This window comes from Xylocopa sonorina, chromosome 5 (genome assembly GCF_050948175.1).
Source record: "Xylocopa sonorina isolate GNS202 chromosome 5, iyXylSono1_principal, whole genome shotgun sequence".
Lineage (NCBI taxonomy): Eukaryota > Metazoa > Arthropoda > Insecta > Hymenoptera > Apidae > Xylocopa > Xylocopa sonorina.
Window position 1 is genome coordinate 10,565,004 of NC_135197.1, and position 14,873 is coordinate 10,579,876.

A 14,873-nucleotide genomic window follows, 5' to 3' on the forward strand; every position below is an offset into this window, starting at 1 on the left:
CCACGAGCTGGAAATGGGCTGGCTGTTCGGCACAAGAGCCGATCGTTCTTCTCGTCGAGGCTTAGTCAAATATTAGACGGAAAGTGCAAACATTTCTGTCGACCTTAATCGTCCATCTTAGAATCAGGAGTTATGTTACCGCGTTCGCTTAAGTTCGCTATTTTTCTTCGATCGATCGTGCTTGAAATACAAATGGGACGAATCGTTGCAAGCAATTATTTTATTCGCATTACAAGCCAATGGATGCTCGAAATTCCCGTCGAATTATCGTAAATTACCAACTGCTTAATTGGCCCGTCGCGAGATGTCCTTTCACGGTACCACAACAGATTATTGCATCGACTCATTAATTAATATTTATGGCCGCGCTTAACGATGGCTAATGAACGATTCGAAAAGCCGCCGCACGACTTCCTGCGATCTCTTCGAGGGCTCGAGGAGTCTATGATCGTAAAACAGATCGTACAACACTCGCCTTGAGCCATTGTCAGCGAACGAAGACAAAAACGCAAGCGCAAAGAATCTGAAAACGATCGATTCAATCCATTGTACGGTTCATGACCATTTTCGCCAAGCGTAAGCGCGAGAAGGGGGTGGGATTACCCTCGAAGGGTGGCATATTGTTCGGTAACCTCAAGATGAATCCACACAAACCCCAGCCAGGGCAAATCCCGACAAATGGCTGGAAAAGTAAGCGTTGTATCGTGGTCCACGCACACAGGGACCGTTATCGGGCCGTTTCACTGGGAACAGTCGGCCCGCGGGGGTGCGAGCCGCCGATGAAAGGTCGGATTCTGCGGACGGAATGCTGCCTCTGTCCCTTCCGATTGCTCGCGGCCGCTGAGAAGGGTCGCACCCTTCGTTGTTAACACCGGCCGGGGTGAAATGTTTGATTAAATAACCGCGTCGATGAATTGAAACGAGCGATGAAGTGCATGACTTGTGCTTTCGAGGGGGTGCATCCCAATGAGAAGCGTTTAGGGGTAGATACGCTCTTCTTACGGTTATTTCGTTTACTTTGCCACATTGAAACGGGGGAGGAGCGGGGAGGAAAGTGTATTTCGTATTTTTTCGCTCGATTTAAACGTTGAGGTGGAGGGGAAAGTTTTGTATCATGACGTTGATTACTTTCCGGAGTCGAAGATTCTTCCGACCCGGACATCTTCGCACCCTAAGATGATTCGGCTTCGCCGCTTTTTAATTAACCGCCTTGAGAGACCCTTGACGTGAACGCGGGGTGGCTAATCTTCAGATCCCGGGAACAGCAGTTTGCTCGTCTCCCCGGGGGAGCATTCGAAACAATTTTCATTACACGCCGCGCGTCATACGAATTCCGCCGTTCATTTTTTCTGCGAGGATTACAGAGTTGCGTTTAAAACGTTTTACACTCGATGCTCGGGTGTCGAGATCGTTGTTTGGCACAATGTCCATGCGGGACGATGGCAGACGATTAGGCGTCGAATTCGGTGGAAATGTGGCGCGCGCGCGTGTTTAACCACTGATCGTTAATTACGCGGGCAACGATTCGGGCGGTGGCGGCAACGAAGCCGTGTTAATTTGCATTCATGGAAAACAGGGGCGGCGCCAGCGAGCAGGCACCGCAAAATAAAATTGCACCCCCACCAGTGAACGCAGCTGGCTGGCGTTTAACTTCAGGAACTCGTGGAAACACTTTTTACGAGCGGTACGTGTCTATTAGTCTCATTACCAGCCGTTTCACAGTAGCCTCGCCTGGTACGAACAACCCTCTTGGGGTGGAAAACGACGCCACCCGTTATATTGCAGGCTGTTACGCTCCACCCTCGACAGTGCGCGGGAATAAGTGAGCCGGAGGAGCAGCTTCTTTTCAACCCCCTTTCCTTTTTCTTACTTTCATTTCCCTCCATCTCTTATTCGTTCGCTGTATCTCTCGAGGCGGTCACCAGGATCGTATCATCGAACGTTACAGTCATCCGATGATCATTAAGAATCGTCAAGATCACGTCAGTGGATTTTAGAGAATCGTTGTAAGGTGAATATAAATTATTCGGATCAACTGATTGCCAGTAAAGATAGTTTGATGATCGTGATAACGTCATCGTTACCGAAATTGGGTAATTAGACGTTGAAGCGACTTAATGATCGCAGGAGGATCATCATAATCTCGTCGTTCGTCGCCTGAAGGTCGTTCCAAGGTTACGCGAGGTCATCACGAAAGGGGTTGCGAGTCTGGCCGCCTTTATTCCTCTCCTCGATGCTCGCTTTACGAGCCATGCTTTACTCTCGCAAGCCATTAGTTTCATGATTAATTAACGGATCCTGTAAATCAATTTTCTTCTACAGACGTACGTCTTAGTCTTGCCAGCTCGCCCGGACTGCTATTATCTTCCGGTGATTCCTTGGCTTTTTTAATTTCTGCCGGGACAGGGCTCCGGAGTAATTGCGTTTCGTTTTAATAGTAGACTACGCCATTACCGCTCCTGCAACCGAGAGAGCAAGCAGCTACGAAAAAACACGAAGGATTTAACAACTCTTCGAGAAATATTACCCCTTTTTGTGCATTTTTTTTTTTAATGTCGAAATAGAATTTTTAAAAGATGACTACAGTTGTAAGACTCGTAGGAAAAAAATCGTGTCTCCTAGTGGCGTGAATAAACGCGCGGAATTTGTACAGGAACGGCTGTCAACCAGTCTCTCCCCCAGTTTCTAGTAAAGGGGGAGAGACTATCTGTGTGTGTATGTGTGTGGGTGTGTGTTGCGAAACTGACTCGCAGCTGGATGTTTATTTAACCCGAAGTAATTTGATCAAAAATTTAATCAAGTCGGATTTTTGAGCGGCACCTGAAAGCGTGACGAATCAGCCACGCCGGACCAATAAAATTCGAAACCGTTTCCTCTCTTTTTCTCTCGTTCTTGCATTTATGCCAGCAGCTCCTCCCCCGTCCCCGTCCCCCTCCAAAAACGATTGTCGTCCCTCGACCCCAGCTCTCCTGGCGCTGGTTCCTTTTCGAGGTCAGAAAAAAATCGTTTGACTTTCCAATGAGGGGACGAGGAATTGCTGGAATTCATGCTCGTTTAATTGTCGCGCCGCGTTGCGTGCAAAGTAGCTTCGTTTAGACGGAGGGTAAGGAAAAAATGATCGCCTTCGTGCGGATACTTTCGAAATTTCTTCGATCGCGCGTGCGAGCTTCCCGTCCCGAAACGGCCCGTCGAAAAAGTTGAACGAATTAAAAGAAATTTCGCGGCCAGGCGGGAGATGATTCGAAAGAAACCATAAAAGTTTTATCGTAAATCGGCCGTTCGCAACCGGAGGAGAGAGCGGGCTCCTGGCACGAGATAATGATTTTTTCTCTCGCTCCATTGGCCAGACGGATGGCAGAGGGGTCGCCGTTTGATAAGGGTGCAAAACAGTCGTCCACGGGGTGGTTTTCGCGCTTGATAATTGCTCCGAACTATTTCAATCGGCTCGTACCCTCCCTCTGTAAAGAAGAAAAAAACGTCACGCTTCTTAAACGTTTAAAACGACGGAGAATGAGAAGCAGCGAAGGAAAATCTTGGTCAGAAGGGGGGAAAAGAATATTAGCATGCTGCTCGAGGAGCTCCCCGCGAAGCTGTCCCTCCCTGCCCTGTACCAGACGCTTTTCGCGAGGAGGCGCACAGGCGGAGAGGGTAAAAGGCACGGGCGAGAAAGAAAGAAATTAAGCCGAGGACGGGGGAAGAAAGAGGGCCGCGAAGGCGGGAAACAGGGGTGAGAAGGGGAGAGAAAGAAAAAGTGGCGAAGGATTCGGCTCGATTACGGGCCGTATTCTTTTAATTACCAGAGTCCTTTGGGGCAACGAAACGAAACGTTTCCCTTTTAATTGCACGCTCCAGCCTGTACATTCCACGATCGTTCTCTCAAAGAATTTAATTACCGGCGCGTATGGCAGGTATCCACCGCTCCGCCACCCCGTCGTTGTTGCGTTCTCCCTGCCGGTGCTGCAATTACGCATGAAGTGGATACGACATAAAGCTTTATTTAGGACCGACCTAGAATCATTACCGTTTTTCCCGTCCCCCCCGTCCGTTTTTCTCTCAACCCCTTCCTCGGGTTTTGCTTCCCGACCGCGTACGCGTCCCACCCGACCTGCTTAACGCTCAGCCACAGCCGCCTGGCACCCAGCGTATCCAACTCGCTCGTGCGAGAGGAGGACCTGTACAGGTTGCGATATAACAATGGGCGGCGGTTACAATCGCGAGCAGCACCTGTTCCGCGTAAGAACGACGCGAAGACTTCGGTCTCGCGCCCCACGGAAGCCGTGTGAACGCGCTGTTTATGCGCCGCGCCGTTTCTTTCCCGCCTAGCCTGCCCGAGAACCACTCGAACGGCCGTCGACCGGGTGAACGCGCACCGCAAAAAGTTAATTGTTCCGCTAAAAGGTAAATTATCGCGGATCTCCGACCAAATCCACTTACGGATTTCAATTGAATCGGCAGCCAGGATCCACGGGTCCATCTTTTTTCCTGGCGAACCGCGCGAGAACTAGGGATAGTCATCGAGAATCGCGAGATAGGAGCGGATACGAAACCCTGAATCTGAACAGAGTACAGTAGTATCGCGCGAGGGGTGTAAATGTCGCGAAATCAATGCCGTCATCGATGCCCACGGAAAGCAGAATGGAAAACCACTGGCGTTTAACCGATAATTAAGAATTAGCCGAAACGGTGAGGAGGAGGAGGAGGAGGAGGAGGAAGAGGAGGAAATACGAGCATCAGGAAGCGTCCAGAAGCTTCCTCGCATCGAAGCGTATATACCAGTTCCAGCAGTGGAGCGCGGTCCACTTTGCGGGGACGGACCAGCGGCCGAGGGAAGAAGGGAAGGGCAATCGGTCACTGATTTGGTCAGATCCATAAGGAGCGTGCATAGCGAGGAGCATTAATGACCCGACAAGCATTCCTTGCCCAGATGCCCGATCCCCTCTCGTTTCGTCCCTTAGGAATCTTCCTCTCTTTCCATCCACTTCTGCTCTCTTCTCCTTTTTCTCAACTAACCTCCGTCCCTCTCCTTCTCTCACCCTTTCACCCGTCCTGTCGCTCCGCCGCTGTCTCTCTTTGCCTCCGACGATATTCCCCTCCACCCTTCCACGGGTCTTTCTCTTTCTCTTCTGGTTCTCTCCCGCCTCAGAAGTCTCGCGCGATCGCGTTGGGTGGTCTCTCTACTCTTACCGACTCTCGTGGTCCCATATAGCCGAGGAGACGTGCGCGCGTTCTACCATGTTCGGGACCTTCACGACAGACAAACCGAAAGCAAACCTTTATGCCCTTATATCTTAAACGCGACGCGCGCTCACGCACCGTGGCCAGCCGCGGCGAAAGCGCGGAGGGGAAGCGCGTGGGAGGCCGGAGGTAACCAGATGCGTCGCACCATACGGACACCCTCCTCTTTTCCGTTCCGTTTTTCATCGAACTGTCAGATGTTGTCGAAGCAGCGCTACTTGCCGCTCCACGTTCGCCGTTTTACGCCCTCCAACCAGATACGCTCTCGCGATAAACTTCTTTATCGTAATCTTTCCTCGCGACCTCTCGCGTCCCTCTGCAGAGCTGTTGCATCCTCGTTACACGGGGTACCCTAATGTCGAAGTTCCCCGCCACGTATCTCCTCCGTGCAGCGAGGAATCTGTTGCGTGCGAATGTTGCGACAGTCGGGTAAAAAACGACCCGACACCCCGTCGGTCGTGCCAGATGGAAACAGCGGCGTCGCCAAAGAATCGGGCGAAACTCTTAATTAATTACAAACTCGGACTGCCCGGTGGGTTATCTTCGTTTCCGGAGGGCACGGTCGCGATGCGGATCCGCCGAAAGATGCGCTCCTCGGCCCGTAACGCGTAATTGGCCGGGCTGTGAACGCGACATTAGATCCTCGTTATCCTAACGAGCTGAAATAGCGCGCCGCTCTCGAGGAGAGCGGCTCGATGAAAATTCGCGTAGCCCGCGCGCAAACAGCGCCACGAGCAGCCGGGCAATCTGCCTGATCTTTGCTCTATTTTTTGCGGAAAAAGATTTAGAGCGTGGCCAAAAAGGAACGAATCGAGCCATTCGTTTGACCGATTGTACGATGAACGTGCTACTTCCTTTTCGTTCGTTCCGCGAGGCTCGCTACGTACCAATCGATCGTCCGTTTATTCGTAATAACGCAGCTTTGGTCGACGTTACTTTCGCGCAGCGATATATTCTTCTTCGCGGAAGTCGAGGCGACGCAGCTCGATGCAAACGATGGTTATTGTCAAAAGTGCGATCGTACGCAGCTCGCAGGAATGGAACTGACAATAAGACGCGAAAGGTCCCCGAGATAACCTACACGAGACATCCCGTAACGATAAATGTCACCGACGAGAAAAGTGCGTAATGCATTGTCGAAGATCAGCCTGACGAAGCGATTGGTTTCGGTGCACGTATAACCGAAAGGGGCATAAGCCGAGGGATGCAGCGTTAAACCGATGCGAGTGACATTTCACGGCCAAAGACTTTTCTCCTGGCGTCCCGATTTCCACGCGTGCCAATAAAATGGCCAGGGCACCGTTAACGTCCCTGCTAATAAAAGGGTGTAGTCGCTGTGCAAGTCGCAACCATAAACCTAACGAGCCCCTGTCCGAGCATATTCATCGAACATTGCGCTTTCTTAGCCATCCAGTTTGAATTTCTTATCAATTTTCGTGGTTCCATGCGGTGCCATTCGCTCCATCAATTTAAAACTGAAACTTAAATCGCGCGCAATTAAAATTCATCGGTGGTGCCGCAATGAATCTTGACCTTCCCTCTAAAAATCGTGGAACGTTCGCGCGGCGCGCTGAAGAGGGAAACGCCGCGCCTCGTTACGGCATAACTCATTCGCGAGGCCCTTTCACGTCTATTGGCGGTGCCCGCGATGAGAGACACGCGTTCACAAAGCCTCTTTCTCTGCTCGTACGGGGTGATCTATTGGCGAGACATCTGCCGCCGTGTCGTCATAGAGACGACGCATTTACGGGCAGCTAAGTGGCCTTTACCCGCGGTTCCCGAAAGCGGCGCGATAAATTTCGCTTCGCATCCCGCGCGACCCGCCTTTAATTTGACGCGCCCGGGCTCGTTACACTCGTTAGCAGCCCGAGAACGAGAGGAAACGCTGAACTAGCTCCTCGAGACACGCCAGTGCACGCTTTTGACGCGACGCGGACCCAGGTGATCCCGTGGAGTTTCGATTCTGGCGCGGGATTTTGATCGATCGATACGAATCCGTCGCGAGCAGCGTTTCAATTCGCGATAGCGAATCAACCCTGACCTAGAGCAGTGATTGAAGTAACAGTCTCGTTGAGAATGTTACTGCTCTATAACATCGTTCGCATTCGATGCACCGACTCCGTTAACCCCAATCGATTAATGCTGCTTTGCTATCGGAAGATGATGACTCACGATAACAAGATACGGTAGCTAGAGGTGCACGCGCGCGGTATGCAGTCGAAAGTTGACGTCGTTTCCCAATTTCCCCGACGAAACTGGCGAGCCACATAGTGCCGGAAGTAGCCGCGAGCGAGGCCCTTCCGCAGTACCTGATATTGTAATAAACAGCCGGCTGAGACGCCATTAATTGCGGAGGTTCGCAAGGTGGTCGCGAACCGGGCAAGAAGGTGAAATTTAGTGAGCCACTGGTGGAAACGTAGAGACCCCTAATGGCCATTCCGATGACTATGGTTCTCGACCACAGTGGCAGCTCCGTACCGGCACCCTCCACGCCTCCTCCGGGACCACCCTTTCGCTCCTATCCGCTTCGCTCGGGGTTCTAACTCGTTTTCTCCACCCTGCGCCACCCGGCGCTCTCTTGCTCTGGCTCTCTTCCATTCTCTCTCTCTCTCTCTCTCTCTCTCTCTCTCTCTCTCTCTCTCTCTGTCCGTATATGCAACGGCGTTCCAGCAATTACGCATCGCCGCAGTTAAATACAATGGCCAGGACAACGACTCTGTAATTTATCCCCGGTTTTGGCCACCATCCGTGCGTTTGTTCCCAAGCGTTGAAAGAGAACACAGTCGACGCTTCGTTCCCTCTTTCTCCCCCTCGCTATCTCTGTTTCTGGGGTGTTCTACCCGGTTTCAGCGTCGTTCCGCCCCGCGAACAATCCCCAACCCCTTTGGCTGGTGCTCCCCGCGCTTAAATTAATGATAATTAATAATGGCGACTCGTATGGACGCCGTTCGCCAACAGTGAAATACACAGTCCTCTGTCGCGGTGGATTTATCAGTAATATTAAGATTGAACCGTTTCGTTGAGTTTTAAAGACTCTAGTCGAGTGTCTTGCAAATTAGAAACATAAATAACAGGTAGTTAATATCGAATGTATCAGATAATGGCGAACTATGAAATGTTTAACGATATGATTGAATAGGGGTGGATCAGAGGGGTCGAAAACCTGGCTCGCATAAATGTTCGCAGGATAAAATTGTGCCTTTTCATTAAAATTGATACGCGCACACGTCACATAGGGTAATACCCTTCGTTTTCGATAAAGAGCAGACAGTTGGTAAAACCGAATTTACCTTTAGCACGCGAAAACAGCATGGCGGGCGATTACGCCGGACGACGAGTCCGCGATAGGATTACCAATTAGGGATCGTCACGTTCAAATACAATGGCCAACGACAACGACTCTGTAATTTATCCCCAGTTTCGACTACCGTTTCCACGTGCGCACGCCCTCGTCCACCGAACGAGCGCGTAGGCTGCGCAGCTGGACCTCATCGCGGCCGCTGCGCTCGAATTAACGACAATTAATAACATTCAACTTGTCCCGTTTATTCGACATCGAGCGAGCGAGCGCAGGAATTTCCGCGAAACGAAAGGTTCCCGCCTGTCACCGAATGTTCAACGGATCCAGCTGCCGTTTAACGAACGCGAAAAACGATCCTCAGCATCCGGGATTCGCGCGGACAGGTATATTTCTGGGCTTCCACGTGTCCTGCGCGAACCTGAAATATCTTACTCCCTCGCGTGTATCTGATCTCTCGCGAAGCGAAAAAGCTTGGTTTCGTAAATCTGTTCGCGAGCAGCCACGTATGGCACCGTCTAACAGGTGTACATATCTCTTATCCAGCGGCGATCGACACCGGCATGTGCGCGAATGCGTTTGAACTGGTCGCGCACTGTCATCGTCGCCACGTTCCATTTGTCGGTCGCGCTCGAGATACCGGGTGGCTCGTTAATTTAGGAACAATTATCGCGTCACGCCGTGTCACCGGGAACGAGGCGTGTCCGCGTCGTCCGTGCGCGCACGATCGGCTTCCCTTCAGCCGCATACTTCCCAGCCGCGTAAATTTTGCTAATTACGCCACGGTCCACTTTCGTTTCGAGATCGTCCCCCTTTTTTTATTTTCTCTTCTTCTTCTTCTTTTTTTTTACTTTTTCCGCTCTTTAAATTTAATTGATCCGGCGTAACCGACGCGGACGTCGTTCCATCCATCAACGGGAACGTTAGATGTTTGCCGGGGATGATTATTAATTTCCGCGTCGCCCGTTTAAAGAGAAATTTCACGCCGCCATCAAAAACGGAATTTATAACGGTGATCGCGATCTTACGTCGATCGTTTCGTTTTATTGCAGTTTTATATCGTGTACGCGTAAACGCGGAGGAAAATCGTGCCGGGTATTCAGAGGCAAGGAGAATAATGTGTAAAGGAGCGAGCGCGTATTTTTAATTCGATTTAATCGGTGGCAGCATGTAAGCGGGTTACATTAGATTACATCGACCACATATCGTGAGACACTGGGATATACGCATACTTTCCAAGTCTGTCTACACGAGCGTAATATACTTACATGTACATATGTATATATATATATATATATATATATATATATATATATATATATATATATATATATATATATGTATGTACGTACGTAGACTCGTACGATAATTAGGAATATACAGTGTGAGATCGTTTCGCATTCACGCGACCGTGCTTAGCTCGAATACGGCGTACAGAATAATATAATCTTCGCGCGGCAATTAAAGATTATCTCGTATCATACATATACACATTACGACCAATCGTATTTACAACTATGTACAAGGGAGAAATAAATAATTTAAGCGTCTAATCGATAACGATCGTATCGAGCTCGCGTGCGCTAGAATCGTATCTACGCCTATATATCTACTTACGTACACTCGATAAATATAAAGATTCAGTCTACAACCGTTCGATTGTATGAAAAACGAACGTCCCTCATCTCTATCTCTCTCTTAAATCAGTGCCTCAGAATTTCACCATTTTCAGACTCTCATCATTGCCACAGCTACGTCTAGACTAAAGTAGAAAATTATTTGGTAATCGTTTAACGTAATTAGAAATAGATCAAGATCTTTAATCGTATCGACCAACAATGAATATTGTCGCAAGCTGCTCGAGAAGTATCCTTAATTAAACACGCGTGCTCTCCGCTTCCTACTTCCGTGCTGAATTCCATACCTCGACGACATCGAGCCACCACCATCAGAGTCACTCGCGTCCCGAAGAATTCTTACTATTTCGTCTAATCACTTCCGTCATGCCTCGACACCCGGCTCGTGTCGCACGGAAAACCGTGGAAAATGACGTAGCCACGGAGACACGACTTTCCCGGCGGCGCGATTAGTGCGAGTGATTGCTTCCCGTCACGATTTCCTCGCCGTCCTCGTCGACGGGCACCGTCGAGTGATTGTAGAGGCCCTGGGCCATCAGCTGGAGGGCCAGCGGGTTCTTTTGCCCGCTGGCCTTCTTGATCTTCGCCCTCTTGTTCTGGAACCAGATCTTGATCTGCGCCTCGTTCAGGCCCAAATCCCTCGAGAGCTGCTGTCTCCTTCTCTCGGTTAGGTAGCGATTTTCCGCGAATTCCCTCTTCAGTCTCGCGAGCTGCTCCGCGCTGAACGCGGTCCTAGGACGTTTCTCTTCCGGCGAGCCGTTCTTGCCGCCGCTCTGCGATCGTTTCACCCGCCTCGTCCGCGGTCCTGAAAACCGAACAATTAATCTCTGGTTAATTATCGTCTCTGTGTTACGAGAACGCTTCGTTGCGCAACGGAACGGCCGCTTTCGATCCCCGCCGGTGAGGAAATAAGGCGGTACTCGGGCATTTTCATATAATGGAAGTTGCAACACGAACACGCTCGATTTCACGCACCGCGATCACCGTGCATAGATCCTGCTCGGGTGAACGACGCATGCCAGCGGGTTTCAGCAACCGTTTCAGCAGAGATTTCGAGGACAAAGTACGCGAGCGATAATTAAATAAAGCAGAGCCTGTGTCTCTCTAGAATCCTCGTGTAACTCGTCGTAGCGTCGTTCGAGTGTGCGCGCTAAGTCAGCACGGTAGAAACTTTAAAGGGTATATCGCGAGTCAGGACGGGTAACAGGTTCACTTTGGTAAAGTGGTTTCAAATTACTTCGATTCGAACGACTCGGGTTTGAAGTAGCTTGACAAATCTGACCGAGGTTTCACTATCTTTATGGCGCACGAAAGACGCGAAATCAAGTTTTTGCGCCGGCCAGATTCTTACAATGTGTTCCTAAATTAAGTACTTGCTCGGGTCCACGGTTAACGAGCGATAAATATCGGGTCTCTGGTTATTAGGAAAATTTCCTCGAATCTCTGTGGAGACAAATCGCCCTCCGCGTCCAAGCTTCCCGAGAGAAGCGCGGATAAACATTTTTAAAGAGCTCGTTAGCGTCTAATGAATTGGCCCCCGAAATTCCTCGATCGAGATCGAGGCTCGTTCCGTCGGTTTCCTCAAAGTACCTCGATCAAGATCAAGTCGAACGGAGAGCCAACATCCGCACAAGAATACACCGGCTAAAATTCTCCGATTAAGATCTACCATCGACCATCGATCACCGTTCAGAGTCGAACACTCTTTAATTAGCCGTGGGTAGGAGGGCGGAGGGGTTGGTCGAGGGGGAGAAGAGTTGGTAGCGCGACGGACGGGGCATCGATCACGATTCGCGGTAATTAGTAATGCGATTATCGGGTGGTAGGGTCGCGGACCACCCTGGAGACTAGACACGGGTCGCGTATCTGGGACACGACGATTGTATAGGATAGATCGCGGTTATAGGTTCAACAGAATTAACTCCTGCGAACGTGCACAGGTGGTGTGTTCGAAGCGGTACGTTCAACCTGCTGAAACTTGCAATTACGTTAGCTATAAACTATGCAGCCCGATGGTTCGGTGCCCATCTGTGTCTTCCAGCCGTGTTCGACTCTTTGGAACACTCGCTGCTCCCTCTCACCTCGATCCGCTGCACTTTCTTAGAATTTATCGCGAGTACTAGTTTGAGAAAGTAATCTATAAACGGGGAATTTGATTTTCCTGTCTGAGCTCTGTCGATATCGCGGCGGAAGGAACGCTGGCAGGTGGCTGCGGGGTGAAACGAAATTGGAACGATTAATTCGAAAAGGAACGATCTCTATTTAATGGTGAAACCACTCTTCAAACTGTGCTCCGAGGGGTTAAAGATCGCGGACGCGATGGCCGCCAGTGATGTCGGATCGAAACTGGAACGGCGATGCGGGAAACTTGTATTTCTTTATGGAATCCGATCGTTCTCCTTCTCTCTCTCTCTCTCTCTCTCTCTCTCTCTCTCTCTCTCTCTCTCTCTCTCTTTTTATCGAGTTATCCCGAGCAGACCGTAATTAGGTGAGCTTTATGTGGCGCGCGCGATTTTTCGATAGCCTCCCGTAGAAACACGCGTTGATTTACATAGAAACTGGTTTCCAGATGTAACGGTCGCCGAAGTAAATTGATTAAGCGGATACAGAGAAATAGTGGTACGCGGCTCGCGAGCTATGGCCGGCCGGTTGTGGACCACGACTTCCGTGATACAGCGATTAACTGAGATATATCTGTCCTCGGTAGATATGGCCTCTGTGGAACGATCGCGGATTAATCCTCGCGGACCACCCGGCCCAGTCATCGATCAGTTTCACGGCTCGCGTAAATTAGCGTTATTACTTCTTTCGCGTATTTACGCGAGACCCAATGCGGCCTTACGCTTAATTAAAACTCGTGTCTAGCCAACGACAGGGGATCGTGGCTGACCATACCGTCGACTACTGTCGTTATCGATAAAGTCTGAGATTTTCATTCGATCGTACGAACTCTGAACGTTTGCGAACCTACCGGAAGAGGGCCTGTCCGAGTATCTGGTGCAGTAAACCCACGCTGGCCAAGGACTCTGCCCGTTCAGACTGGCAGTCTGGTTCGTAGTGGTATTGGTCGCGCTTCCGGTGCTACTATCGCCGCTGAGGGAGTCACTGCCAATGGTGGAGGACGAGGAACCCAAGGAAGGCGCCCCGGTCACGGAGCTTCCGGTGACGGAGCTCCTACTACTTGCCAAGCTCTCGAGACTTCCGCTTCTGCTAAGGCCATTCCTCTGAAGGGGTGACGTCAGTCCGCAATGGGAGGAAAACAGGTCCCTTTCTCTGTGCACTGAAAAACTGCTAGCCTGAGACCTCGTGGGAGACAGTCTGTTCGACGATAGGCTCAAATCACGTGGCAGAGACAGAGGACTGTGACGCGGAATCGGGACGGGGATCGTTGTCGAATGTCCTGACGCCAAGGTAGCCTGTTTCGGGGCCTTCGTGTTCAGGATCGCTTCTCGACCGAAATCTGGCCGCAGAATGTTTACCACGCTGAATCTCAGAGGTGCCTCGATCTCGTCCTTGGGATCCTGTTGCTGGTCCTGGTGAGGGACCACGTGACTCTCGGGAGATCGCACCCTGTGATGATGATGGTGATGGTGATGATGGTGGCTGCCGATCCCCAGTCGAAGGCCGTACGCGGAATCCATTGTCACCAGAGCTACGCTCATCTTTCGATCTTTCGCGTCGTCTTCGTGAGTCTGTCTTCAAAGCGGAAAGTTCTCTCGTCGCGCAGTCGACCAATCGGATCTTTCAACTTCGACTCGTTGTCATATTTGCGAGAGCACACAGGATCGCACTCGTCACTTCCGCGGTCAGACGTCAAAGTTCACTGATCGTCAGCTAAGCACACCAGGCTCACAACTTGCAATCTCGTTGGCGAACGTTCCCTCGAGGTCACTGCACGTGTGTCACTGTACTTTTTCACTGGTCGTTCACGGACACATGCCGTCCGTTACATTCTCGTGTCACTGACAAGTCTCGAGGTGCCTCCTCCCGACGTGTTACGCAATATCGATCTTAAGGACGGCGAGTGGCGTCGCTCACGTGGCGGGTCCGTCAGGCTGCGAAACGTCGTCGCTGCGTCTAATGGTCCCTGTTGCCCGGGGCGAGATCAACGGGTTCGACTCTGGATCAGCACCAAGAGCGAGAAGTCTCTCCCTAGTATTGGGTTTTCTCGAGGTTTCCGAGGACTCGAGCGAGTGCTGTGACGGGTCTGACTGGCTGTCCATCCGTCGCTCAGTGATGTCTAAACTAGGGGACCTGTGGTCCCTACTTACCGCTCTCCCCTCCGCCCCCCCTCGCCCCTTCACTCCTCCTACGCCGAAGCCTGGAGTGCAGTGCACTAGACACCCTCGATTGTATCTCTATTAACTCTTCAGTCACTGGCTCCGCCCACTGGCGTAAGGTCTACCCTACTCCCCTCCGTTTCGCTTACCCCCACTACCTCACTGGCATCGAGAGTAGGGGGCTAGGGGCTAGAGTTTGCTACGATCGATGCCACTGCATCGTTCCAACGTCTCGTTTCAACGACGACCAGATTTTTCTCTTATTCGTGCCTCCTTTCCTCCCTCCGCGTATCGCTGCTCGAGGAAAAATGTGTCGTCGAGTTCCTCGAAGCCTCGTCCCTCCTTGTTCGTCGAAGAAAAACACGATCACCCTCTTCGTACGAGCTAAAAGTATCGTTGTTCCAGGGAATGCGATTTTCGAAA

At 50.9% G+C, this 14,873-nt stretch overlaps 1 protein-coding gene across 1 annotated transcript; it reads right to left on the minus strand.

The window, feature by feature from the left end:
- Nucleotides 1-10,554: 10,554 nt before the first annotated feature.
- Nucleotides 10,555-13,862, minus strand: LOC143424124 (segmentation polarity homeobox protein engrailed). Its single transcript, XM_076896015.1, has 2 exons — nt 13,142-13,862; nt 10,555-10,975 (listed from the first exon to the last, which is right to left on the minus strand). Exons 1-2 carry the CDS (start codon nt 13,830-13,832, stop codon nt 10,620-10,622), a joined length of 1,047 nt encoding a protein of 348 aa, XP_076752130.1. The 5' UTR covers nt 13,833-13,862; the 3' UTR covers nt 10,555-10,619.
- Nucleotides 13,863-14,873: the final 1,011 nt, after the last annotated feature.